Source organism: Equus przewalskii, chromosome X, assembly GCF_037783145.1.
Source record: "Equus przewalskii isolate Varuska chromosome X, EquPr2, whole genome shotgun sequence".
Classification (NCBI taxonomy): Eukaryota; Metazoa; Chordata; class Mammalia; order Perissodactyla; family Equidae; genus Equus; species Equus przewalskii.
Window position 1 is genome coordinate 39129631 of NC_091863.1, and position 27003 is coordinate 39156633.

The 27003-nt window shown below is 44.3% G+C and overlaps 1 protein-coding gene across 2 annotated transcripts in view; it reads right to left on the reverse strand.

The window, feature by feature from the left end:
* The window catches only part of SYN1 (synapsin I), a 44568-nt gene extending 21818 nt beyond the window's left edge, over positions 1-22750 (reverse strand). Inside the window, exons 1-5 of one of the 2 annotated variants that reach the window (XM_070606462.1) lie at positions 22031-22750; positions 11162-11219; positions 10965-11056; positions 9022-9178; positions 8772-8861 (exon numbers count right to left, since the gene is read on the reverse strand). In XM_070606462.1, coding sequence (XP_070462563.1) covers positions 8772-8861; positions 9022-9178; positions 10965-11056; positions 11162-11219; positions 22031-22407 — 774 coding nt within the window. In that variant the 5' untranslated portion in view covers positions 22408-22750. The remainder of the gene's footprint in view (positions 1-8771; positions 8862-9021; positions 9179-10964; positions 11057-11161; positions 11220-22030) is intronic. The other variant, XM_070606463.1, reaches the window with a different exon arrangement.
* Between the last annotated feature and the right edge of the window lie 4253 nt (positions 22751-27003).

Below are 27003 nucleotides of genomic sequence, written 5' to 3' on the forward strand. Positions count from 1 at the left end.
AGAGCTTCAAAGTACAGGGTAGGGAAGACTGTTCCCACAGATCCAGGCCTAGCTTCTGCCCCTCCATGCTGCTCAGTGGGGTGGGGGATAAAAGAGGAAATAGTGGTGGCAAGTCTAATGCCTCTGCCACCCCCTGCCACCATTTCCTACCATTAACTCTGTCTCTCCCCGGCTTCTGAAGTCCTGTTCTTTCTGTACCTGACAAAAATAGCCTCTACACAGCTGCAGAACAGTCAGGAGGGGCAGTCGCAATTAATTAGAAAATACAGTTATTAAGATAGTACTGTGTTGGTATAGGTACAGAGAAAGGGACCCGTGGACTAGAACAGAGAGTCCAGAACCTGCCTCACACATACAGGAAATTTTCACATGTGATAGAGGTGGCATACCAGATCAGTGGGGGAAAAAGGGTCACTAATAAGGAAAAAGATGAAACTGGATCCCTACCTACCTCACACTGTATACGAAAATCAGTTTCAAAGAATACACGTAATGAAGATGTTTATAAGAAAGCTACCTACGTGCTGTGTTGAGAAGAGCGTTATGTAAGTGAACGGATGTGATAGGCATTCTGTAATGCATGTAGAGAAGTGTTAAAGAACACATGTAATAAAGATGCTTCTGAGAATGCTAGAAAAAAGAAAAAGAAAATCAATTTCAGATGGATGAAGAATTTAAATGTCAAAAACAAAGCTTGCCACTTTTATCATCTCTACATTTCCATATGTACATGGATCTATATCTGGACTTTTAATTTTTCTTCCTTTAGTCTTTCTCTTGATGTGTCAGCATCATACTGTTTAAATTAGGAAACTTTTGTAATGTGTTTTCCTGCACAGGCATTAAACTCCCTGCACGCTGGTAGGGCTAGTCCCCCATCGCAGCTCTCTTTTTTAGGGTTTTCTTGGCTATTCCATATGATGTTTTCTTTTCCATATGAACTTTATTATCAATTTGCCCAGCTCCAGATAAAAGCTTATAGGCATATTTTTGGGATCACATTAAATTTATAAATTAAAAATAGAGACCCGAGGGGGCCGGCCCGGTGGCAAAGCGGTTAAGTTCACACGTTCTGCTTCTCGGCGGCCCGGGGTTCGCCAGTTCGGATGCTGGGTACAGACACGGCACCCCTTGGCAAGCCATGCTGTGGCAGGCGTCCCACATATAAAGTAGAGGAAGATGGGCACAGATGTTAGCTCAGGGCCAGTCTTCCTCAGCAAAAAGAGGAGGATTGGCAGCAGTTAGCTCAGGCCTAATCTTCCTCAAAAAAAAAAAAAAGGACCCGAGAAGGGAAACTGACATCTTTATGACGTTAATTCATCCTGGCCATGCACAAAGAATGTCTTTCCATTTGTTTAGGTCTACCTTTGCATCTTTCAGGAGTGTTCTAAACTTTTCCTCATATAAGTTTGCAAATCCCTCGCTAACTTTATCCTGAAGTATTTTATCTTTTTTGTTATCATAAATGGGTTTTTCTCTTCTATTATACCTTCTATATGGTGATTTGTGTATATGAAAACTACTGATTTCTGTATGTTGACTTTATATTCTGCTATGTTACTGAATTATTTTATTGTTTGAGTTAGCTTTATTACTGGTTCTTTGGGAGATTTCCAGGCATACTATCATATCATCTATAAACAGAGATATTTTTACATCCCTTTAGCCATTCTTACATCTACAATTTTTTTCCTAGTCTAATTGCATTAGTCTAATACCTCCAGTACAATGTTGAAAAGGAGTGGAGACAGTGGGCACTTTGCCTTGTTCCTGATCTTAGTGGAAATGCCTTTAATGTCATTCCATTAAGTTGGTGATAACTTTAGGATTGAGGTATACCAATTTTAGTATGTTAAGAAGGTATCAGTTGGTTTCTGTTTTTGAATGATTTTATCAGAATGAGTGTTGAATTTTGTCAAAGGCTTTTTAAATATTTATGGACATGATGATATGATTTTCTCCTTAGATTTATTAATATGTTGTATTATATCAATACATTACCTGTAATGAACCATCCTTGCATTCCCAGAAGGAAACTCACTTAATTGGTCATGCTATATTATTTTCTTAATGTAGTTTTGAATTTGTGTACTAATATTTTATTTAGGATTTTTGAATTTTCATCAATGTAATGTTTTGATGGTCTATGCTTTTCTTTTTTGTGCTATCAATGTTTTAATTGCTTTAGAAAAATGATGTGGAAGTTTCTCTTTATTTTCTGTTCTCTGGAACAATTTACGTGGCATTGGGATTAACTGGTCTCTATCAGTTTGGTAGAATTTCCCTGTGAAACCATCTGGGCTTGACGCATTTTTATGAAGTAGTTCCTTAATGACTTTCTCTATTTCTTTTATGGAAACTGGTTTGTTAAGCTCTAATGGGGGTCAATTTTGGTAAACTGTGTTTCCCTAGGAAATTACCCATTCATCTAGGTTTTAAATTTTATCTCTTTATGTTTTTTTATATTTTGACTTTTGGAATCTGCTAATGTCTCACATTTAAAAATATAAAATTACATCAGCATAGATAAGGAAAAAACTAAAATTTAATTCAAAGAGAAACAAACTATATTTGAAGCAAAATGAATAACATAACCATGCTGAATGAGAAATAAAGTGAACTAAACCAAGTAACTTTTCAATACAGTATTTTGACTATACACCCTCCTCTAAAGACACAAAAAGGGCAAAAAGATCTCAAGCTCTACCTTACTAGGTTTGTTTTTCACAGTGGTATGGATGTTGAAATTCTAAAAATACTTTCTGTGTATTGTAGGGTTGAAAAAATAAGTAAATATATTGATGATATTGGAGGTTAAGGTTCTCATTGTTAGAGAAGAGAAATACAAATATAGAATGGGGGAAGGCTAGAAGGAATCCTGTAATATGTTCGATTAGAATTGGAGGTATCAGTACAACATTTCATACATATGTATATATATAATTTCATATGTATATATGTATATATATGTATATATTCATATATTTTTTAAATTCCTAGCTCTTTACAATGAGAGGGCCTGGAAGCAAGGACATTCCAGTAGCAATGAGTACATCTAGCTCCCAGATCCTGGCTTTGAAATACCATTATCTTAGGGCTGGGGCTGGGAAAGAACAGGATATGCCTGGAGGTGATGTTAGTGGAAATGCCAGAGTAAGGGCCTATAAAAGTCCTCTCCACCATAAAAGCAATGAAGATACTGGCAAAAATTGTTAAAATCAAGTTTGTGAGAACTCTGGAAATTGACCAAAGGTTTACAACAATTCAGGAAGCACCTATTCAAGAAAAATGGCTGAATCTCAGTAAGAACAGTAAGCTTTGTGGCATTTGACCTTTTCCTGTTCCCATCTCCTTCTCCCACCTCCACAACAGCCTTGAAAATCAACAGCCTTGCAATCCTGATGAAACCCAGCAGCCTAGTAACCACTGTAGGGGGTAGAACAGGTTTGGAGTTCCTCCAAAACCCCATTCCCAGAGAACTATCCTTATTTGATCTGTCTGGCACTTTGCTAGAAAACTCCACTCACAAGACTTGTCTATTTGACCTGACTCAGAGTTTACCTGGTGTGAACAGCTTTCCCTTGGGGTACTTTTCAAAAATAATCAGCAGCAATCGTTTAACATTGCAGCTGCTTGATGGAGCAATTACAGTTATGACAAATAACAAGTTAATCAAAAAACTTAACAGGAAAAGTTGGGTAATGAGATCTCCAAAGGAGGCAGTGAAAGGCTCTGGCATATTCCTAGGAATCTAGAAAGTTGCAAATATGCATAAGGCTATGTGCATTGCATGCCCAGGATTGTTGGTTGACCTTGAAGTTCTGCACAAGCAGGAAGTGGAGGCTAAAGCAAAGTTGTAAACAGCTTGCCTGAGCCTTAAAGGCATGCTCCAACATGCACATAGAGCCCATCATCAAAGGCTGGGAGACTTACTGCTTCTAGATATTTGAAGAAATGTCTGTCAAATTATTAGCTGACCACTAAGCTAATGGAGGAAAGACTTCAGTGACCATATATGACAAAGAATATACACTTTACAGAATTAGTTAAGAAAAGTCACTAAAAATCAAAGAGTAACAAAAACAAACCCTGGAAAGGGGGAGAATCTGATTTCCAGAGTCACCAAATTACATTATTTAAAATGTTCAGTTTTTAACAAAAACTTATAAGACATGCAAAGAAACAATAAGGTATGAACCAAACACAGAAAAATAAGGCAAACAACAGACACTGTCCCTGAGGAAACCCAGATGTTGGACTTAATAGCCAGACTATAATCAGCTATTTAGAATATTTTCAAAGAACCATATCTAAAACCATGAAAGTATGAGAATGGTATTTTAACAAATAGAGACTATCAATAAAGAGATATAAATGATAAAATAATAGAAATTCTGGAATTGAAAAACACAATAACTGAAATGAAAAATTCACCAGAGGGGCTCAACAGTACATTTGAGCCAGCAGAGCAAAGAATCAGTGAATTTTAAGATAGGTCAACTGAGATTATCCAATCTGAGGAACAGAAAGAAAAAAAATAAACAATGAAGAGAGCCTCAGAGGCCTGTGGAACACCATCAAGCACATCAACACACACATAATGGGAGTCCGAAAAGGAGAGAGAAGAGAGAAAGGTGCAGTAAAGAATATTTGAAGGAATAATGGCTGAAAACCTCCCAAATTTGATGAAAAATATTAACCTTATACATCCAGGAAGCTCACTGAATTTCAAGTAGAATAAACTCGAAGACATCTACATCTAGACACATCATAAACAAACTTATGAAAGACAAAGACAGAGAGAGAATCTTGAAAGTAGTAAGAGAGAAGTGACTCATCACATACAAGGGATCCTCAGTAAGATTAACAGCTGATTTTTCATTAGAGACCTTGAAGGCCAGAAGGCAATGGAACAATATATTCAAAACATTGAAAGTAAAAGACTGTCAACTAAGAATTCTATATACTTCAAAACTATATTTCAAAAATGAAGGAGAAATTAAGTCATTCAAGATAAACAAAAACTGCGATAATTTGTCACTAGCACACTCCTCTACAAGAAATACTAAGAGAGTCCTTCAGGCAGAAATAAAATGACACTAGACAGTAACTTGAACCCATATGAAGAAATAAAGAGCATCTGTAAAGGTAACTGCATAGATAAATATAAAAGATAGTATGAATGTATTTTTTGTTTATAACACTTTTTTTCTTATCTGAATTAAAAGATAATTGCATCAAGCAATAATTATAAGTCTATGTTCCTGGGCACATGATGTATAAAGATGCGATTTGTCTGATGATAAGAGCACAAAGGAGGGATGAGGGAATAAAGCTATAAAGAAGCAAAGTTTTAAAAAAATACTATAAAAATTAACTTGACATTTATTCCAATGAGAGTGGTATAAATTAAGATGTTAATTGTAACCCCCAGGGAAACTACTAAGAAAATAATTTTAAAAAAAACACAGAAAAGAAACAACAAGAGAATTAAAGTGGTATACTAGAAAATACCTATTTAATACAAAAGAATGCATTAATGGAGGAATACAAGAACTAAGAAGACATAAGAAATATAGAAAATAACTAGCAAAATTACAAACATAAATTCTACTTTATCGCTAATTACATTGTGTAAATAAATTAAACACTCCAATGAAAAGCTGAGTTAGGCAGAATGGATGAAAAACATGACCCAATTATATGCAGTGTACAGGAGACACACTTTAGATTCAAAGGCACAAATAAGTTGAAAGTAAATGGATAGAAAAAGTTTTACCACACAAACAATAACCAAAAGGGAGTTAAAATGGCTATGCCAAGATCAGATAAAATAGACTTTAAAACAGAAATTGTCATCAGAGATAAAGAAGGACATTTAATACTGATAAAAAGGGTCAATCCATGAAGAAGATAAAACACTGACAAATATATATGCATCTAACAATAAAGCCCCAAAATACATGAAACAGAAACAGGCATAATTAAAGAGAGAAATAGACAATTCAACAATAATAGTTGAAGATTTCAACACCTCACTTTAAATAAGGGATCAATAAGGAAAGAGAAGACTTGAATAACACTACAAACCAACTAGACCTAACAGACCCCTATAGAACACTGCACACTCCAGCAGCAGAATACATGTTCTTCTCAAGTGTACACGGAGCATTACCCAGGACAGACTATACGTTAAGCCACAAAACAAATCTCAGTAAACGTAAAAGGACGGAAATCATACAAAGTATTTTCTCTGACCACAAGTGAATGAAATTAGAAACCAATAACAGAAGGAAATTTGGGAAATTCACAAATATGCGAAACATGAAAACACTTCTTCTTCTTCTTTTTTTTTTTTTGAGGAAGATTAGCCCTGAGCTAACATCTGCTGCCAATCCTCCTCTTTTTGCTGAGGAAGACTGGCCCTGAGCTAACATCCGTGCCCATCTTCCTCTACTTTATATGTGGGATGCCTACCACAGCATGGCTTGCCAAGTGGTGCCATGTCCGCACCTGGGATCTGAACTGGCGAAGCCCAGGCCACCAAAGTGGAACGTGCGCACTTAACTGCTGTGCCACTGGACCAGCCCCCATAAAAACGCTTCTAAATAACCAATCACTCAAAGAAGAAATGACCAGGGAAATTAGAAGACACTTTGAGATTAATGAAAATGAAAACACAACACACCAAAACTTAAGGGATGCAGCTAAAGTGGTGCTTATAGGGAAATTGATAGTTGTAAATGTCTATATTTAAAAAGAAAAAAGATATAAAATCAATAATTTAACCTTCCAACTCATTCTATGAGGCTAGCATTATCCTGATACCAAAACCAGACAAAGATATCACGAGAAAACTACAGACCAATATCCCTTATGACTACAGATTTCATAATTCTCAACAAAATACTAGCAAACAGAATCCCACAACATATAAAAACGATTACACATCATGACCAAGTGGGATTTGGCCCAGGAATGCAAGTGTCACTCAACTTGCATGAAAATCAGTTAATATAATACACAATATTTATAGAATAAAGGACAAAAACCACATGATCACATCAATAAACATAGAAAAAGCATTTGCCAAAGTCCAACATCCTTTCATGATAAAAACACTGAACAAACTAGGAATAGAAGGGAAGTTTGTCAACACTTAGGTAGAAGTTCATAGATGGCAGATGCGCTGTTCTAACCACTTTAGGTTCATTAAATAATTTAATTCTCACACCAATTCTATGAGGCAGGAACTATTATTATCCACATTTTGTAGATGGGTAAACTGAGGCACGGAGCATTTAAATAACGTTTCCTATGTTAGGAAGCTAATAAGTTGTGGAGCTAGGATTCTCACACAGAAATTCTGGCTAGAGTCCATGCTCTTAATCATAGCCAGCTATACTGTCTATCAAAGAATGTGGAATAATAATAACGATAAACAAATTGGGTTCCTAAGAACTAATGATTCTATCTTCATCTGTAAGTAAACTTAATTCATGACACTGTGAATTTCTGTCAGTGATCATAATTCGTAATACTGGTAAGAATTTTTAATATTAGTATCAATGCTTATTTAACCAAGTTGGTAATGTTGGGTTAATATTGACATTTAACTGTAATTTAATTCATAAAACTGGTAATGATTATTTATATAAGTAAACATAATCGGTAATATTGTTAAAAATTTGTAAAATTAGTTGTAAAATTTGATGGCATTAGTACTGGTGATTCAATTTCTATTTGTAACTAAAATTTGATTTATAACTGTGGTACTCATAATTTACATTAGTAATCATAACTTTAATATTAGTAATTATATATAATATCACTTGGAATGTTAACCATATTAATAATGATTTATATTAGTAATTATAAGACAATTCAAAACATAGGTACTCATAATTTATTAGTAATCTTAAATTGTAACATTGGTAATAATTTGTAACAACATTTTACAATGTTTGCATTAATAGTTTAATTTCTTTTAGTAATTATAACAATTCACTTATATTGATAATCTTAACTTGTAACACCTGTAATAAATTGTAATAGTTATAATATTTGATGATAATAATATAATTTCTATTCTTAAGTATAATATAATTCAAAACAGGCACTTATAATTTATTAAAGTATAATTTGTAATACTGATAATAATTTGTAATAATAGTTATAATCTTTGATGATACTAGAAATGATTATTCAATTTCTGTTAGGAAGTATAATTTAATTCATAACATTGGTACTCACAATTTATATCAGTAAAAATAATTTATAGAATTGGTGATACTGTAATACTAGAGATTATATTTTATGATAATAGTAACCAACAATTCAATTTCTACTTGTAAACAATTTAATTTATAAGATTGCTACTGGTAATTTTTATTGGCAATCCTGATTTGAAACATTGGTAATATTTCTATAGGGAGGAATATTTGATAATTTTAGTAACAATGACTCGATTTCTATATGCAATGTGATGTGATTCATTACATTAGTTCTGTTAATTTACATTAGAAATTGATTTTTAATACTGGCGCGAATAAATACTATAAGTAACAGGATCAATGATTTAAATCCTACTGGTAACCACATAAGCAAATTCGCGGTACTAATAAAGCTTATCACGAAGCAACGTCGCCCTCCATGTGCAGTGCGGGCTGTCCTCTCCGACAGCACACCGTGGGTAATCCCTCCGGTGGCAACAGTACTGCAGGAGGCACGACGCTTTTCCCACCTGCCCACTCTACTTCCCCCAGACTCACCATCTCTTTGTGATTGGGGTAGAAGGTCTGATCGATCAGAGGGAATTCCTCTGTTCCCAGTTTCTTGTGCAGTCGAACCATCTGGGCAAACTACGAGAGCCAGAAGAGACGGGTCAGCGAGTCCTTCACCTGGAGGGAGTCTCCAAGCCTCCAAACTTGCTCAGTTCCCCCAAATCACAGAGTGACTTCAAGCCCTCACGTGCATGCCTGAGCTATTCCCTCTGCCACTAGCACCCTTCCAGTCACTTACCACCCAGGGCTTGTCACAAAAGTTGTAGACAGAATGCAAAGAGTTAACGCTGGGGATTCCGGCATACTGCAGCCCGATGACCAAACTGCGGTAGTCTCCATTCCGTGCCATGCTGAAGGCATGCTGGCGGATCAGCACAAAGTCCGGCTTCAGAGACCTGGGGTGGCAGGGGTAGCAATGTTGAGGGCCCCCCAGAAGTTCCTCACCACCCTTAGAGTAAAGCCCAAGTTTCTAAATCTCCACAGCTCCTAGAAATTGCAAAGTGGTTTCTCATTTCAGCACACACGCACGAGCTGTTCCCCCCACCACACGCACCCTTTCTCCCCTTTCTCCATCTAGTGATCCCCTTAAGCCTTTCCTACCTGCTCCTCCCCTCACCAAGGTCCGCTTGCAGCTTCCCCACTCAGCTCTGACAGCTCCCTGGCCACAGTCTCTCAGACTACACAATCTCTCAGCTGTCCTCAAAGGATGATGCTCAGAATAAATTCCAGTCTCAGGGCTGTTCCCTCGGCCTGAAACCTTTCCCCGCAAGATATCTGCCTGGATCACTCGTTCACCTCCTTCAGGTCTTTCCTCAATGTCTCTCACACTGCTGGTCTACTCTATCCAAATTGCAGACCCCTTCACCAACCAACAACCCCTACAGCCCTTCACTGCTATATATTTTTTCTTAGCACTTTTACGTTTTCTGTTTCTATTTGTTTATTGTCTGTGTCCCTCAGTAGAATGTAAGCTTTGTGAGGGCAGAGGGCTTTTTTTTGTTTTATTTTTTGGGCTGTTTTGTTCACTGCCAGGTCCTCAGCACGTAGAACAGCTCCTGGTACACAGTAGGTACTCAATAAATATTTGTCGACTGTAAAATGCTGAGAGTAGCACGTGGCACGCAGTAGACGCTCAAGAAATGTTTGTGGAATTAGTAACTGAAAACTTTGGTCTGTGGTCTGCTGGGATCCTAGACTTCTTCAGAACAGAAGATATCTTTCCACATTCTGTGCCTAAGTTCCTTTTTAAAAAATTGAAATATATCTGACATATAATATTGGGTAAGTTCAAGGTGCACAACATGTTGATTTGATACATTTATATGTTGTAATGTGGTTGCCTCTGTAGCATTACTTAGCACCTCAATCATGTCACATAACCATCATTTCTTTTTTTGGTGGGAATAATTAAGATCTAGTCTCTTAGCAAGTTTGATGATAAAATACAATATGATTGTCTATATTCACTATACTGTGTATTAGATCTCTAGGACTTATTTACCTACTAGTTGCAAGTTTGCACGCTTAAACAACAACCTTCCCATTTCCCCAGCCCCTGGTAACCACCATTTCACTCTCTGTTTTTCTGTTTGGCTTTTTTAGATTTCAGATATAAGAGATATCATACAGTATTTGTCTTTCTCTGTCTGATTTATCTCATTTAGCATAATACCTTCAAGGTCCATCCATGTTGTCATAAATGGCAGGATTTCCTTCTTTCTCATGGCTGAGCAGTATTCCATTATATATAAATATACTACATCTTTTTTTTTTTTTTTTAGGAATATTAGCCCTGAGCTACCTGCTACCAATCCTCCTCTTTTTGCTGAGGAAGACTGGCCCTGAGCTAACATCCATGCCCATCTTCCTCTACTTTATATGTGGGACACCTGCCACAGCATGGCTTGATGAGTGGTGCCATGTCCATATCTGAGATCCAAACTGGTGAACCCCAGGCCGCTGAAGCGGAACGTGCGAACTTAACCGCTGCGCCACCGGGCGGGCCCCTACCGCATCTTCTTTATCCATCCATCCACTGACGGGCACTTAGGTTGTTTCCATATCTTGGCTACTGTGATGTGCCTAAGTTCTTGCTCAAAGAAGGATGTGGGGACGCTCCCTCAGCTCTAAGGGAGTCCTTGTGCCTCTCCCATAACACCAAGGTACCCTTTTTATACTCACCGCATGACCTTCACCCCATTCCGAAGAACTTCCATGTCCACAGAGAATCCCCCATTGGCATGGGCCACGAGGTTGAGATCAGAGAATTCAGCCTAGGAAGGAAAAAAGAAATTGGTGACTCATTCACATCACGCAAAAAGGATCACCCAGTTTTCAGTCTGCACGGTCGACCCCCAGGTCCACTTGCCCCAACTAACCTGTTCTACTTTAATGTCAATTTCTCCATGGATCTTTTTCCCTTTGAAGTATTTCGCCCTGGAGAGGAAAAGCAGACCACATCCATCAATGTTCGTATCTCAGGAAGACAAAACCCAGGCCAATTCTTTGACCCCTTTGCCCCTTCATTGCCCCTAGAGAAACCATAAAGCGCTTTATAATTGTTGAAACACTTCGAAAAACTCAACAGCGCTTTGTAAACAATAAAGTCTGTTGTAATCCTCATGGAGGTGAGTAAATGTCAAAGGACATTGCAAACTGTAAAATGAGTCCCTAAACCATAGAGAGCAAGCATTTCCCCAAGTATGACCTGCTTGTCACACTGCTATTGTAAATGTTTTTGAAAAGCTTCGAAAAATGAAGAGTTCTTTGTAAACTGTAATGTACTTTGAAAATGCATAGAGGTTTGTAAATGGCAAAAAACCTTAGAGAATACATATATATGAAGTGTGCCTGGGTATGTCTCAGTGCCTGTGTCTGCTTGTGCTTCCTCAAGCATCCCTCTGCTCTCTGGCCCTTTCCCAAGGAGGAGCACATTCACCACTTGTGGTCGTGTGCCTTGAGGGACACAACAGCTGTAGGTGGGCAGCTGTATCAGAAAAGGAGGAGCAGACCGAGGGGTGTGGGCTGGCTGTGGTTCTACAGAAGCCGAGCCAGCAATGATGAGGGCAGGGAGGAATGCAGCTGAGGAGGAGGGGAAGCCATAGGAGGGAAGAGGGGTAGGAGCAGCAGTGGGCAATCACGAACTGCTATGTCATTTTCCTTGGGCCCGTCCCTATCTGGGCTTGGTTTCCGGTGGCCTCCTCCTCCAGGCCCAGGATTCCTACCTGACAGGCTTCTCCACAGACAGAAGCTCGTCCCTAATCAAGTTTCTCATAGAAGGAGGATGAGGGGAGGAGCCACTCCCAGGTCACCTACCTGCACACAATCAGGGTCTCTGACACATACACACAGTACAAATGGGCCCCGGTGACTTCACTGACATGCCCAAAGACCCCAAGCCCAGCTAGCTTCTCCTCTCTCCCTCTCTCCCTCTCCCTCTCTATCTCTCTCTCTCTCTCTCTCTCTCTTTCGTGCACGCACACACACACACACACACACACGCTCCCTTATTGACACCGTCTTCTCACAAGTGTTAGAAGAGAATCTCTCTCAGACCTGTGTATTTTTCATCTACAAAGTGATGACGAATGTAGAGTACATCACTATTTTTCAAACTTTTTTGACCATAAGTGTAGTGGATTCTGTGGTACTTTGCTCAGATCTCCTCTTCAAGGCCAATGCACCCTGAATATCAGCTGTTGACAGCTCATGGCTGTGTCCCCCTGGGAATTGTCTTCTGTCACAAGAAACTGCCTTGGCCAACGTTATGTGTACTTCGGGCAGCCCCTGGCTTATATCTGGTCTATGAGTGAGTACAAAGGCCAGCCTCTTTGCCTCAACATGGGCTGACTCTGAAGGACCATCCCAGCCCCAGAGCTCCCCCTGGGATCAGCTGAAGCCTCAGCCCAACCCTGCCCTCCTTACAGGTGTTGATCCCAAACACACTCCTCAGTAAGCCTCTTACATGCAAATCTCTGCCTCAAAATCTGTTTCCAGAGAACGCAACCTAAAACAGCAGGCTAGAGAAGTGAAACCACAAAGAGGATCCAGATGCCATTCTGGAGCTAAGTTGCCCAGAAGCCAGCAGGCAATGAAGAGCCATCATTGGTGGGAGGCAAAGCACAGATAGCTCCTGACATGCTGTAGCGACACACAGCACTCTGCAGCAGGTCTGGGCTGTGGTGCAGGCAGGATGCCACTTAGGCCATATGATCTGGCAGATCCTATGATACTGGAGGTGTCAGTAGTGGGCAAAGATGCAGTAAGGAGTTTATTCTCCTGAGTGGGAGAAGTGCAGTGCAGGCTCTTGGGGTTTGGGGGCAGCAGTAACTTTTACTGCGGTGGACTGTAACAAGATACTGGTGGAAGGGAATGCACTTGATACTTGAGAGGTGTGAGGGAAATGGTAACCAGACTTGGGAGACTATTTGCTAAATGCCACTGATTATCTGGAGAAAGATCTGACACCCTTAGGGTGAAAAATCACCAACTCAAGGCAAAATGTGAAAGCCAGAGGACCTCCTTGGCTGCATTTAAGGAAACCCTAATCTCCTGCAACCAGAGGGCAGACAGAGGGGAGGACCAGGCTTAGGACTTAATTGTAAGTGTAGCAGAGCTTCAGAGAAGGTTGGATTCTCAGGCCCAGCACATCTCCTGTGCCATTCTCAGGGCTCTAATGGGACAGAAATGGAACCCTGAGACTTGGGATGGGGATATCTGGGAAGATGCATGTAACTCCTCGAACTTACAGATTCACCTGAACTCACTGGGCCTACAGGAGTAGCCATTCCTCCTTGTCAGAATATAGACCTTCCTTCTGCTTGAACATAATGCAGAGGCCTTGAATGAAGCAGGTTCCTTATAAGACAATGCTTGCCCCTTTCAGAATCTACCTCCTCTCCCCTCTCGGCAACCAGATGAATAACCAGGGTAAAATCCTAGCACAACCTGACTGGAGAGGCTCTAAGCTTGCAAAGGAAGGAGAGGAACAATATGCAGAAGCTGAAGAATCTGGCAAATATGTATTGACAGGAACTGTGAAAACACACATAAGAACGGATCCTGAGGACAATGGTTCAAGGCGGGTGGAACACGGAGTAGGAGCACTCTCCCTGGACACAGAGCTTAAAAGCCTGTCAAGGACTCTAAGAGATGTTGCTGAATCACTGCTAGGATGATTTGTGGAAGCTTGAAGAAAACAATGGCCCACACCAAGTAAAGCACAAATGCCAGAACTTCCATGGCAGACTGTGGAAGAAAGGATCAAAGGGCTCAGAGAAGCAGACATGTTAGAGTAGATACACTACTGAAGTCTGGAAAACCCACCAGCTGACTATGTTCTACGGGAGGGCCCAGAGGATATACCCAACTTACAAAATCAATAAGGAATATGCTGGTGGGAGCGGCACCAGCCACGTTGGGGAGCACAGTAGTGGTAAGGTAATAAATGAAGTTCTGGCCCAGGTCCTGCTCACAGTGGGTCCACTGGGTCCACAGTCCACCCAGTGGTCACTTCCCCAGCTTACAAATGCATAATTGGAATGGACGTATCTGTAGTTGTCAGAGCCCCAACATGGGCTCCTTGGCCTGTGGGGTAAGAGCTATTGTAGTGGGGAAGTCCAAATGGGAGCCTCTGAAACTACACGCCCCTCCTCTGATCAGAACAGTAAATCAAAGACAATCTTGTATATATCCTAGGGGTGATGGTGGAGATTAGTGCCACTCTGAAAGCTCCAAAGGATGCAAGGGTGGTAGTCCCATCATATCTCCAGTGAATTAACCAGTTTGTCCCCTGAGGAGGCTGGATGAATTCTGGAGAATGCTTGTAGACTACTGCAAGCTCAACCAAGTAGTAGCCCTGATTGAAGGTGCTGTACTGGACTTGCTGTCATTGCCAGAGCAGATTAAAAGACTTCAGGTACAGCAGGTGGCCACTGATCCAGTGAACGCCTTCTTTTCTATTCTAATCAGAAAAGAGAATCAGAAACAGTTCACATTCACATGGGACTGACAACAACATTCGTTGATCGTCTTGCCATAGGGCTATGTTATCTTTCTCACTCTGTATCCTCATATAGTCCACAGGGACCTGGACCATCTGGACATCCCACAGAATATCACACTGAACTACCATATCTGTTACATCATGTTGATTGGACAAGATGAGCAAGAGATGATGAGCACGTTGTATTCATAAGACACATGCATTCCAGAGGGTGGGAGATAAACCCTACAAAGACTCAGGGGCCTGCCACATTAGTAAAATTTTTAGGGGTCTAGTGGTCCAAGGCATGCCATGTCAGCCCCTGCAAAGAATAGGGCAAAGCATTGCATCTTGCACCTCCCACCATGAAGAAAAAGCACAACACCTGGTAGACCTGTTCAAGTTCTGGAGGCAGCTTATTCCACACCTGGAAATACTGCTCTGACCCATATTTCAGGTGACACATAAGGCTGCCAGCTCTGAGGGGGGCCAGAGCTGAAAAGGGCTGTGCAGCAGCTCCAGGCTGTGGTGCAAGCAGTCCTACCACTCAGGCCATATGATCTGGCGGAGCCTATGATGCTGGAGGTGTCAGTAGCGGGAAAAGATGCCGTGTGGAGCTTATGGGAAGCCTGAGTGGGAGGTCTTCGGGGTTCCGGGGCAAGGCCATGCCATTTGCAGCAGAGAACTACATGCCTTTTGAGAAACAAATCCTGGTGCTACACTGGGCCCTGATAGAGACAGAATGCTTGACTATGGGACACCAAATGACCATGCATCCTGAAGTAACTATTATGAGCTAGGTCTTGCCAGGCGTGCCAGGTAATAAAGCCAGATGGGTCCAGCAGGACCAAGCAGGACCAAGCAAGCTACCTGAGCAGGTAACCCAGATGCCTGTCATCCACAGTTGCGCTAGTGCCTCCCTCAGCTCACTAAGGGGACTTCTTACAAGCAGCAGATGAAGGAAGAAAAAGTCTAAGCTTGGTTCACAAATGGATTGGTTTGGCATGTAGGTGGAAGCCAAAAATGGACAGCAGCTGTACTAGAGTCTCACTCAGAGTGACCTTGAAAACAGTGGCAGGGCTCCCAATGGGCAGAGCTTTGGGCTGTGCACCTGGTCATCTCCTTTGTGGGGAAAGAGAAAGTGGCCCAAGATTAGAATATATATTCACTGATGGGCAGTAGTGAATGGCTTGGCTGATTGGTCAGAGGCCTTGAAGAAAAAACATTGGAAGATTAGGACAAGGGGGCCTGAGACACAGAAATGCGGGTGGACATATGGGTGTGGGCAAAAAGTGAGAAGTAAAGATCTTAGTTTTGTATGTTAACACCCACCAGACAGCATCCGCCATGGAAATGGCACTAAGCAATCAGGTAGACAGAATGAGTCAGCTAGATGATGTCAGCCAGCCTCTCGAATCATCCACCCCAGTGCAAGCAGATGGGCACGTGAATGAAGGGGCAAGAGTAGCAGAGATAGAGGCTATATGTGGGGCTACAGTATTATTGCTGAATGTCCAACCTGCTAGCAACAGAGACCAACACTGAGTCCCTGACACGACACCACCCCTCAAGAAGACCGACAAGCCACTTTATGGCAAGCTGAGTACATTGGGGCCTTTCCACTCTGGAAAGAGTAATGGTTCATTTTGACTGGAATATTCTACATATGGGTTTGCCTTTCCTGACTGTAGGACCATAGCCAGTATCACTGTCCAAGGGCTTGTACAATGTGTGATCCACGAGTATGGGATCCCATATCAAATGGCATTAAACTGAAGGACATAGGGGCTGGCCCAGCGCGGTAGTGGTTAAGTTCCCGCGCTCTGCTTTGGTGGCCTGGGGTTTGCCGGTTCAGATTCTGGGCGCACACCTACACACTGCTCATCAAGCCATGCTGAGGCGGCGTCCCACATAGACGAACTAGAAGGACTTGCAACTATGATATACAACTATGGACTGGGGCTTTGGGGAGAAAAAAAAAAGAGGAAGATTGGCAACAGATGTTAGCTCAGGGCCAATCTTCCTCACCAAAAAGCATATCTTTTTTTAAAAAAGAAACCAAATGTAAAACAAACAAATAAAAAACCCTGAAGGACACACTTTACATCAAAGGAGGTGAAAAGTGGACCTACGACCGTGGAATCAACTGATGATGTTATATAACACACCACCCAGAAGCTGCTGACCTGACAGAATGAAGGAACAAGACCCCAGCTTGGAGGTGCTACCATGCAAGAATGGAACACCATCCTCCAAAACACGGTGTCCACTCTAAATCAATGACTGTTGTTTGTGCTGTGTTCCTAGCAGGTAGAATACACGGGTCTGAGAACTCGGAGGTGAAAGTAGGAGTGGCGCAGCTTACCATCAATCCCAGTGATGCACTTTTGGAATGTGTGCCTCCTGTTCCTTTATGGCTTTGTAAGCTTAGATGTCCTGGTCCTCCAAGGGGGAACACTGCTACCAGGGGACACAGCAAGAATCCCATTACATTCTAAGCTTCGACTGCTACCTGGACACTTCAGGTTTCACATGCCAACGGACATCAAAGGAGTCACTGCCCCGGCAGAGGTACACGGCCCTGACCATCAGGAGGAGGTAGGGGTGCTGTCACACAGTGGGGCAGGAAGGAGTATGTTTGGCACCCAGATGATCTACTTGGGCATCTGTTGGCACCCCTTGCTCAACTTTGATGGCAAACAGACAAGTACAGCAGTCACAGCCTGAGGAGAGCATGGGGAACAAGGGTTCAGAGATTCATCAAGGATGAGGGAATGGATCACCCACCAGGTAAGCCACCGAGACCAAGAGAGGCGCTGGCTGAGGGTGAGGGGAATCTAGAAGGTATAGCAGAGGAAGAAGACAATGCATATCATCTATTTGTGCCAGTTATCAACTGCAGTTCATCCACTAACCGTTCTTTCAAGTTTCCCCAGAAAACAAGATCAATTACAATCCTGGAAATGCTATTCCTAGATGGGGTGAACCTACTCTAAGAAGCAAGCGAATCTGAGTAGTACGGGGTGGGTGGACTTTGCGCTCCACCCACATCCTCACCACCCCCCTTCTTCAGGCTTTCACATTTGTCCCCCAGCTTCTGGGGGGTATCTGCTGCTGAAGGCTCACAGCGCTGTCCTTCACTGGAAATTGCCTCCCCCAACATCACGCCTCCTCCCAGGGAGCAGCCTGTGGCCAATGACACACTGATGCAGGAACACAAAAGCCTGGGCACCCCACCTCCATTGGGACAACTCTGAAGGGTCATCCCAGCTCCAGAGCTTTCCAGATGATTGGCTGAGGCCTCTGTTGTGGCTGCATCAGAACTCAACCTTTCCCTCTGCCAAATCCTGCTTCTCCCACTCCTCCCCCGCAACAGGTGTTGTTCCCAAGAGCTGTCCCCAATAAATCTGCACGCAAATCCCAGAGTCTCAGGGTCTGCTTCCAGGGAAGTCTAAGAAAAGAAGCCACAAGAAAAAATAGAGTTTATATAACCCACTATACACATATTTACATAATAACCCACCCTATATATATGTAATATATGTTATATAAGACACATATAATATGTTATACAGAAAATATAATATAGGATGTCTAATATAATATACAACATATAATATACTGTATATTACATATTATATGTCTATGTATCTAAAATAGCAGAATGTATATAAATATACATATGTTGGAATGAAAGTTTCAGTAATTAATTACCTTTACTATCTGCAATGGAGTTTGATATTTCCTGCCCTATTTTATTCCATTTCATGAAGAAAAACATACACATATATATTATATACTATAAACCCATTATAGAACAAATGTGTTCTGCAGCATATGTCATAGATAATATATGGTATACACTATTGATTATATTTATCATTAGGGTAACTGTTTCACTAAATAATAATTCCACTTACTATGTGCAGTATACTCTGTTATTTTCTATTTTCATTTATCCTACTTCATGAAGACAATGAAATGCTGGTCACAAGCCAATAGGTGACCCACAGTTTGAAAAACACTGGACTAAATTATCTCTGAAAAGGCGAGATGAGTCTCGACTCAGGGTTTGCAACTTCAGACCATGGAGGACTGGAGACCCAGGAAGGCCTGGGGTGAGAGGGGTGAGGTGAGAGGGGTGAGGTTTGCTGGGAAGGGTGTCAGACTGTATTTAGGTGTGCAATCCATTACAGAGTTTGCACCACTTCTCCTTTATTCCGGGCTGATATCCCTAAAGCTGTCATGCTTCGGAATGTCTGAAAGTTGGTGGTGCAGAGGTCTCTGTTCCCCACACTGGGCCTGGTGCACATGGGCTCTCTCCCTTTATCCACCCCACCCCAGCTATAGTAGACACCAAATAAATATTTGCTAGATTGCCTGGAAGAAAAGACTGGAGCAGCTGCTGGGATAAAGGGGGTTTCTGGGATGCAGAAGTGGAAAGGAAGAATCTTTTACTGAATCCAGCAAGTGCTCAATAAATGCTTGCTGGAAAAATTAGAAGAAAAAATGGAAAACACTGGAGTTATGCTTATGGAAAGGGGAAGTGTCTTGTCAGTATTCAGTAGACAATTAATAAATACTTGATGTAAGGAAGGAAAAAGCAGCCAAGAACCTGTCTGGAGGGTCAGAGTGGAGAAGGGAAGTCTAAAGGAGAGTGGTTACCAATATAGAGCAGGGGCCTCATTAAGGTTAGTTGACTTCAATGGAGCAAATTTAGCCAGGAAGGTGACATCTGTGTGAGTGGGTGTTGGTGAAGGAATTACAGCATGTGTTCAATAAATGCTTTATGGGTTGATGGAGAAAAGAGTGGAGGAGCCTGCTGCAGGGATGAGAATGTGGTTGTTTGAACAAAGTAAGAGATTAATAAATGCTTTCTGGATTATTTGGGGGGGGGAAGGGCAGTTGGGAAGATGGCTACTAAGTCGGGGAGGGGGACCCAGCCAAAATATAGTAGGTGCACATTATGAGCTTTCAGGATCGTGTAGTGTGAAAAGGAGGATGGAGAGTGCTGAAGGGGGAATTAGGGCTACAAGAAGGGGAGGAGGACTGAATATGGGGTCTTAGTAGTATACAATAAGTGCACATCAAACGATTGTGGGGCTGAATGGAGGAAAAGGGATAGAGAAGCCAGCTAGGGTTTGGGAATAGAAGGAAGGGGAACTGAAGGAGGGTTCTTCCTAGCATATAGTAGTGCTTAATAAATGCCTCTCACACTCTGACATATGGAAAGTATGCAATAAACATCTGTAGAATGAATAAATGGCTCTAAATAGAGAGAAGGGCTGCTGGGTAAGGGCTCCTGGGGGGAGAGGTGATCTAACCAGTACAGAGCTGGTGCTCAATAAGTTTAGGCTGAAGTAGAGAGCTCTTGAGACAGGGGCAGGAACTTCCAGACTTGGGAAGAGAAAGTTGAGAATGGCTCTTTATAGTAGGTATAGGCTCAACAGGTGTTTACTGGCTTAAATAGAAGAAAGACCCTTTGAGGTATGGACTTCAGACTGGGAGAGGGAATCCTAGCAATACTGAAGGGAGTGGGGAAGGGGTAACCCTTGTAAACTGGGTTCTGGATTTATCAAAGGAAAAGACCCTGGGGAGAGGCTTTAGGATGAGCACAGGTTCTCCTAGGGGTAATGAAGGAGAGTGTACCCTCTACACGCTCACTGGATCCACTGGAAGAAAAGGACTTTCAGGAGGAGGTATGAACATAGAGCACACAGAAGGTGCTCCAAAAATGCGCACAGGAGCCATTGGAGGAAAATACCTTTAGGAGAAGGTGATTAGAGTTGAGCACCTGGCAGACAATGAATACATGCTCACTGGATCCATTAAAAGGAAAGGTCTTTGGAGAGTTGGGGCTAGGGATGGGCATACAGTCCCTGGATCCACTGGAGGAAAAGCCTTTTGTGGAAGAGGAATGGGGATGCAGAAACTTGATTTATGTAAGCTTCTAATTCTCCATCCACGGGGGGAAAGGCTTTTGTGGAGAAAGCACAGAGTTAGGCACACAGCAAGTGCTCCACAAATGCTCCAAGGAGTGATTAAAAACAAAAGGTCTTTGGAAAAATGGATTGAAACGGTGGACACAGCAAGTGCTAGATATCTGATCACTGTATTAAATGGAGGCAAAGGCCTTTATGGAGAGAGTCTAAAGGTGGGTCATGCAGAAGGTGCTCAATACATGCAGACTGAAGCCACTGGAGGAAAAGGTGTTAGGGATGGGGTAAACAGCAGGCGCTCAATAAATGCTTGATGAATACATTGGAGGAAAGAACCTTTAAAGAAGGGTCACAGAGCAGGAAGGTGATAAATGCTGAGTGGGTCCACCAAAGGAAAGATCTTTGAAGAAGTAGTTGAGAAAGGGGGATAAAGGAGGCATTTAATAAATGCTTTCCAGATCCGTTGTAGGAAAAAGGTTTGGGGGAGAGTCTGCAGATGAGTCACACACAGAAGACTCCAAAAATGTTCAAGGAACTCATTTGAGGAAAATGATGTTTGAGAAAGGAGCTTGGGGATGGGGCATGCATCAGGCCCTTAATAAATGCTTCCTACATCCTTTGGAGAAATAGGCCCTTGGAGAGGGGGCCTGGAGTTAGGGCACATAGAGGGCATTCAATAAAGGCTCACAGGATCCATTAAAGGCAACACTTTTGGTGAGAAGCTTGGGTGGGATACACAGCAGGCACTCAACCAATGTTCACTAAATAGTTTGAAAGGTCTTTGAGGAAAGGGCTGGTGTGAGGCACATAGCACACTCCGGATACATGCTCACAAGATCTATTAGAGAGAAGACCTTAGGGCAAGGGTTGAGGGGGACAAGACACGTATCAAGCTCTCAACGAATGTTCACAAAATTATGGAAGCCAAAGGCCTCGGGGAAGGGCTCCCCGATGAGGCACACTGCAGGTACTTGATAAATGCTCACAAAATCCATTAGAGGACAAGGCCTTTGGGGTGAGGTTTGGGGGGGGGGCAGGGCACATTAGGCTCTCAAATGCTCACAGGATATATTGAAGGATATATTTGGGAAGGAGGTACACAGCAGGCGCCCGATAACTGTTCCCTGTATGGATTGAGAAGGCGGGGGGGGGGGGCGGGGGGGGGGGTTGGCGCACGCAGGAAGCGCCCAGCATAAAAATTTAAAGGAAAAGGTTTTGGACATGGGGGCCAGGTGCCTTGCATACAAGCGGCGCTCAATAATTGCTCGTCACGGAACTATCTGGGGACCCAGGCCCACAGAAAGACGTCCGCAGCAGTGGCTTACCAGTCAGTGTGGGGCTCGTCGATGACCAGCAGCACCCTGGCGGCGGCGCCCCCACGGCCTGCGCCCCCAGATCCGCCGCCCACCTGCTCGCTGAAGGTGGCGGCCGCGGCCGCCGTGGTCTGCTTGACAGCGTTGGACAGCGACGAGAAGAAGCCACCTCCCCCCGAAGACCCGGGGCTAGGGGCGGCCGGAGAGGCCACGGGGGCGGCCGCGGAGGCCCTCTCGGCAGTGGCGGTCGCGGGACCGGGCGCGGCTCCGGGGCTGGGGGCAGCAGGCGGCGGCGGGGGTGGCTGCGGGCGCTGCAGGTCTGTCATGTACCCATTTGGCAGATTGGCCATGAAGTTGCTGTCCGACAGGCGGCGCCGCAGGTAGTTCATGGCTGCGGCGCGGGGCAGGGGGTCCTAGGAGCAGTCTGGCCAGGAGCCGCGGGGGCGGACCGCGCGGCGCCCCGGAACACAGCTGCGCTCTCAGGCACGACGCGACTCTGCCGCTGCCCGCTGCAGACTGAGGCAGCGCTGAGTCGCCGCCGCCGCAGCGCGGATGGTCGCGCCCGTGCCCCCCTATCTCGCGCCTCGCATGGTGCAGTCCGGCTGGACCGGCGGCGGCACGGATGCGACCAAGGCGACGGGGAAGGGGAGTTTGCAGAGGAACGGCGAGTGACGTCAGCGCGCCTTCAGTGCTGGGCGGAGGTGGCGCGCGCCGGCAGGCGGGGGCGAAGGCGCTGTCCGCGGTACTGAAGGCAGCAGTGCGCAAGCGCCACGCCGCATCCTGTTTCCCCTCCCCCCATTCAGATTGGGGATGCGCAATTTGGGGATTGGGGGCGGGGTGGGTGCTTGTCCGGAGGGTCGAAGTGGGTGGTCAGGTAAGCCTCCCCACCCTGCCCCATCCTGGTCTTCACACCCACTCGCACCCACACGGAGCACCCTCCGCAGATACTCGGTTTCCAGTGTTGATGCTAACCACAGAAGGCATTTGGGGGGTGGGAATGGAGGCACAGCCAGAGACAGAAAAGTAGAGAAATAAGCCCCTCATGGCGAGGGATGGGGGTCACAGGCAGTAGCCCGTAGGGAGATGAGTCTCCCATGTCCTCACAGCTTAGCTAGGCTGGGAGAAGGGTGCGGGGGCGACGTAGACAGCATTAGACAGGCGGAGGTACACATTTGGGCAGGGTACACACTCTTGCCCTGGTGGCCGTGGGGGTGGGGGGCCTGGAGGCACACAGGGAATGTCACATATGTGGAGATACATATAGACACACACAGAAGTAAGGAAACACACGGAGGCATGTACAGAGACCAGACACTGATTTAAGTATCTATACAGACACGCACAAGCCCAGGGTAACACACATAGGCATCATGCATACATGCACGTGTATGCGGGTACACCTACACACACAGGCACCACACTGACACATAGAGACCCAGGGAAACTCACATGAGCATGCACACCCAGACAAAACACATAACCACGGGCAATCATGGACAAACCTAAATCTGCCACATAGACACATTTCCTGGAGCTCTAGCCCTAATGTGTGTGCATCTCTCCCAGTCTCACACACACACACACACACACACACACACACACACACACACACACACACTGTCTATATGCTCCCATCCTTTTGCCCTGGACACAGCCCCAAATCACGATAACCAGCTGGTATCATCAGTGCCCATGGCTATCTCCCCCCGCAGTAGAGAACTTTCCACAGATGGAGGCAGACCCATCCTAGGGTATGCACACAGTAGGTGCCAAATAATGTTTGCCATATGAAAGCAAATGGCCTTTATAGTCTGGGCAGAGGTGAGCTATGAAAGCCATCCTGTCAGCTCCTATCCTGACTACAATGAAAACACAAATCTACTTAAAAATAACCATTTGTTGACTGCTTGTACCCAATGCTCAACTAGGCTGTTTACATGTGTTGTCTCATCCAAACCTCACAACAATACTGCAGGGGGGGAGGATATCATTTCCAATTTATAGATGAAGGAATCCAAGAACTCCAATTCATTCCCAAAAGGTCATGTTCACTTTGTGATCCATACTTTTTTTCTTTTAAGAGTGCATCAGAGATACCAGTGTGGCTGGAACAAAGTAAGTGAGGGGGATTGTGGCAGGAGAAGGGGTCGGAGAGGTTAGCCGGGATCAGATTGAGCAGGGCCTTGCAGGCCACAGGGAGAGATGATGGTGGGCCAAGCGAGGTGGAAGCAGATATGGTAAGAAGTAGGCAGATTTAGAGTCTCTTCTGTCTGCAGGATTTTCAGATGAATTATCCACTTATTCATTCGTTCATTCTTCATTCATTAAATCATTGGCCTGTTTAAACAAGGTATTAATGGCATGGGGTCTGGAGTCAGAGTGCCTGGGTTCAAACTGGGCCTCCACCATACCTTTGGGAAAGTGACTTAACTCCTCTGAGACTTGGTTTCCCCATCTGTAAAAATGACCACCTGACCCACCTCAAATTGAGGGGAGACAACCTCTATATCTTTGCGTGTGCTGTGACTTCTGCCAGGAATGTCCTTTCCCTCTCTCTCTTAAGGATCATCTTTGGCCGAGGTCTCCAGGAAATCCCCTCCCCCAGGACTCAGATTCCATCACCTCTTCCCCTAGGCTCCCACAGTCCCCAAGTCAGATACTTCCAAATCACCCTCTACTCCCTCCTCCATCCCAGCCAGCTTCAGTCCCACCTCCAGGCCTTTGTTTTGGCCATTCCTTCCGCCTCTCTCCTGGACGCCCTCTCTGGCATTCCATATCAGATCACTCCCCAGATGGGGAACTCCCCATGAATCGGGTATTTTTCAACATTTCAAAGTATATGCTCCCCAGTTTTTTGCTCAGTAACTGAAGCAAACAAGCTGTGCTGGACCATGGTGCCCCCTCTGGGGGACAGGAGTAGCTGCAGGGCTACAGACTTTCCTGGCTCCTAGTCAGGCTCCTCAGGAATCTGTCTCCAGACTGCCTATTCGCACGGGCCCCATTCCCAGGTTCCTAGTACTCATGGCCCCCAAAATCATTCCCTTTCTCCAGGTGGCTTAATTTCCAGAAATGAATTGTTTGTAGATTATTTAGCAGAAGAAGGAAGATTCCCCCCAGTAGCATCTCAACTCCCTGAGGCAGAGGTAAGGTTCCTCTGCACTGGCTCCATCTTCTCCAGCAGGAATGAGCACACAGAAGGGGCTTCAAGAAAGATTTTTTTGATGTGCATTGGTGAGCAATGATGCCAAAATACACACCCCACATACGTTCGTAATCAGTATCATACTCATTTTTATAACTCACACACATACATATCATGCCACCTTAATGCGCATGCACGCACACATGGTTGTAACTTCACACGCACTCCACATACACTCAGTACGTCCTGAATTCTTGCACAGACCCATAGGTCTGCATATCACACGTATACAAAGATATGTGCCTCCTAATGCACGCGTACTAGCAAACTTCCACTTTCCTGTAAACACATACCTCTCTAGTGCTCTGTAGTAGCAAACAGAACCCCTCGCTTTGGCTCATTCCTCCCAAGATGACCAAATATTCGTCGACTTCGTCTTCACCTCAACCCATCAACTAACTCATTTTACACAAGGGGAAATGGACCCACAGAAGTAAGCACCCTGACTCCAGGTGTCACAAATCTCCCATCACAACCTTCCCACACAGAGGTGCCCCTCCACTCACATCCCAGAGTCCTAAACTCTGCTCTTGACATGGTGCCTCAGGAAGGTGTAGCCCACTACCTTTCTGCGCCTCTGCTTCCTCCTTGGTACAGTGAGGAGAACACTGACCCTCATAGGTCCGTTGTGAATTAAATGAATTCATGCTATGGAAAGTCTTAAAACACTACCAGGCACCCAGCAAGTACTCTCTAAATATTAGATATTACCATAATTATGATGATTTTTGTGATTTGTCTCATCACAAGGGACCCAGCATTCAGCAAATGCTAATTAGTGCTTAATGAATGAGCAAACGCTAAGAGCGTTAGTATCTGGGTTTGTTCCCTCCACTGTGGAGACACGGACCGCTGACCCCTCTTCTTCCCTATCTCGCAAGATGTCCAGCGCTATTATTAGCATACAATAGGCGTTGATGACTGTTGAATAAATGTTCAAACTAAAGGATCACTTATTCTGAGCCCTCTTCTTCTCTATCTCGCACGATGTCCAGCGCTATTGTTAGTATACAGTAGGCGTTGATAACTGTTGAATAAATGTTTAAACTAAAGGATCACTTATTCTAAGCCTGTACCCTCTCAGATGTCCTCTCCTCCTACCAGCCTTCCTCCACCCCAGATGCCCAGACTTCGCTCTAGTATACAGTAGACGCTAATAAGTGTTGAATGAATGAACAAATACTAAAGGAATCTGTGTCTGGGTTTGTCTGGGGGCTCCTCCTGGCGAATGCTAACTCTAGCTTCTCTTTGCCTCCGCCCCGGCTCAGAGCACCTCGCAGGCACTTCCTCTGTCCGCCCCCCGCCTCGCAGAGCTATTTGTCGCCGCTAATTGCGGCGTTGGAGCTGGGCTGTTGGGAGTGGGTGGGTGCAGGTGTTCGCGCGGTGGGGCCCCAACCCCAGCCACCCCCCTGCCCCGGTTCAATGCCGACTGACGTGGAAGCCGCCAGCCCAGAGGCTCGGGCGGGTGGGAAACTGGCGAACTTCAGGAGGTGGGGAGACGGGCAACAAGCGCGCCAGCCAATCAGAAAGTGCCTGCCGGAGTGAGTGGCCAATCAGGAAACCCGTAACGCGGAGCTCTGCAGAGGGACGTGCTGGGCGCCCAGGGCACTGCGGGGGTGGGTAGCAGACACAGACGAAGGCGCTAGGGCAGTGGCGAAGGGACGGGTACTCGCCGTCACTCCTGTCAAACTGTGACCACAGTGGAAAATACTGTTTTCCGCAACAGGCCACCGCGACTTTGCCTGTTCTGTGCCCTTTGGCCTGGAAGATGCTAACGGCCCAC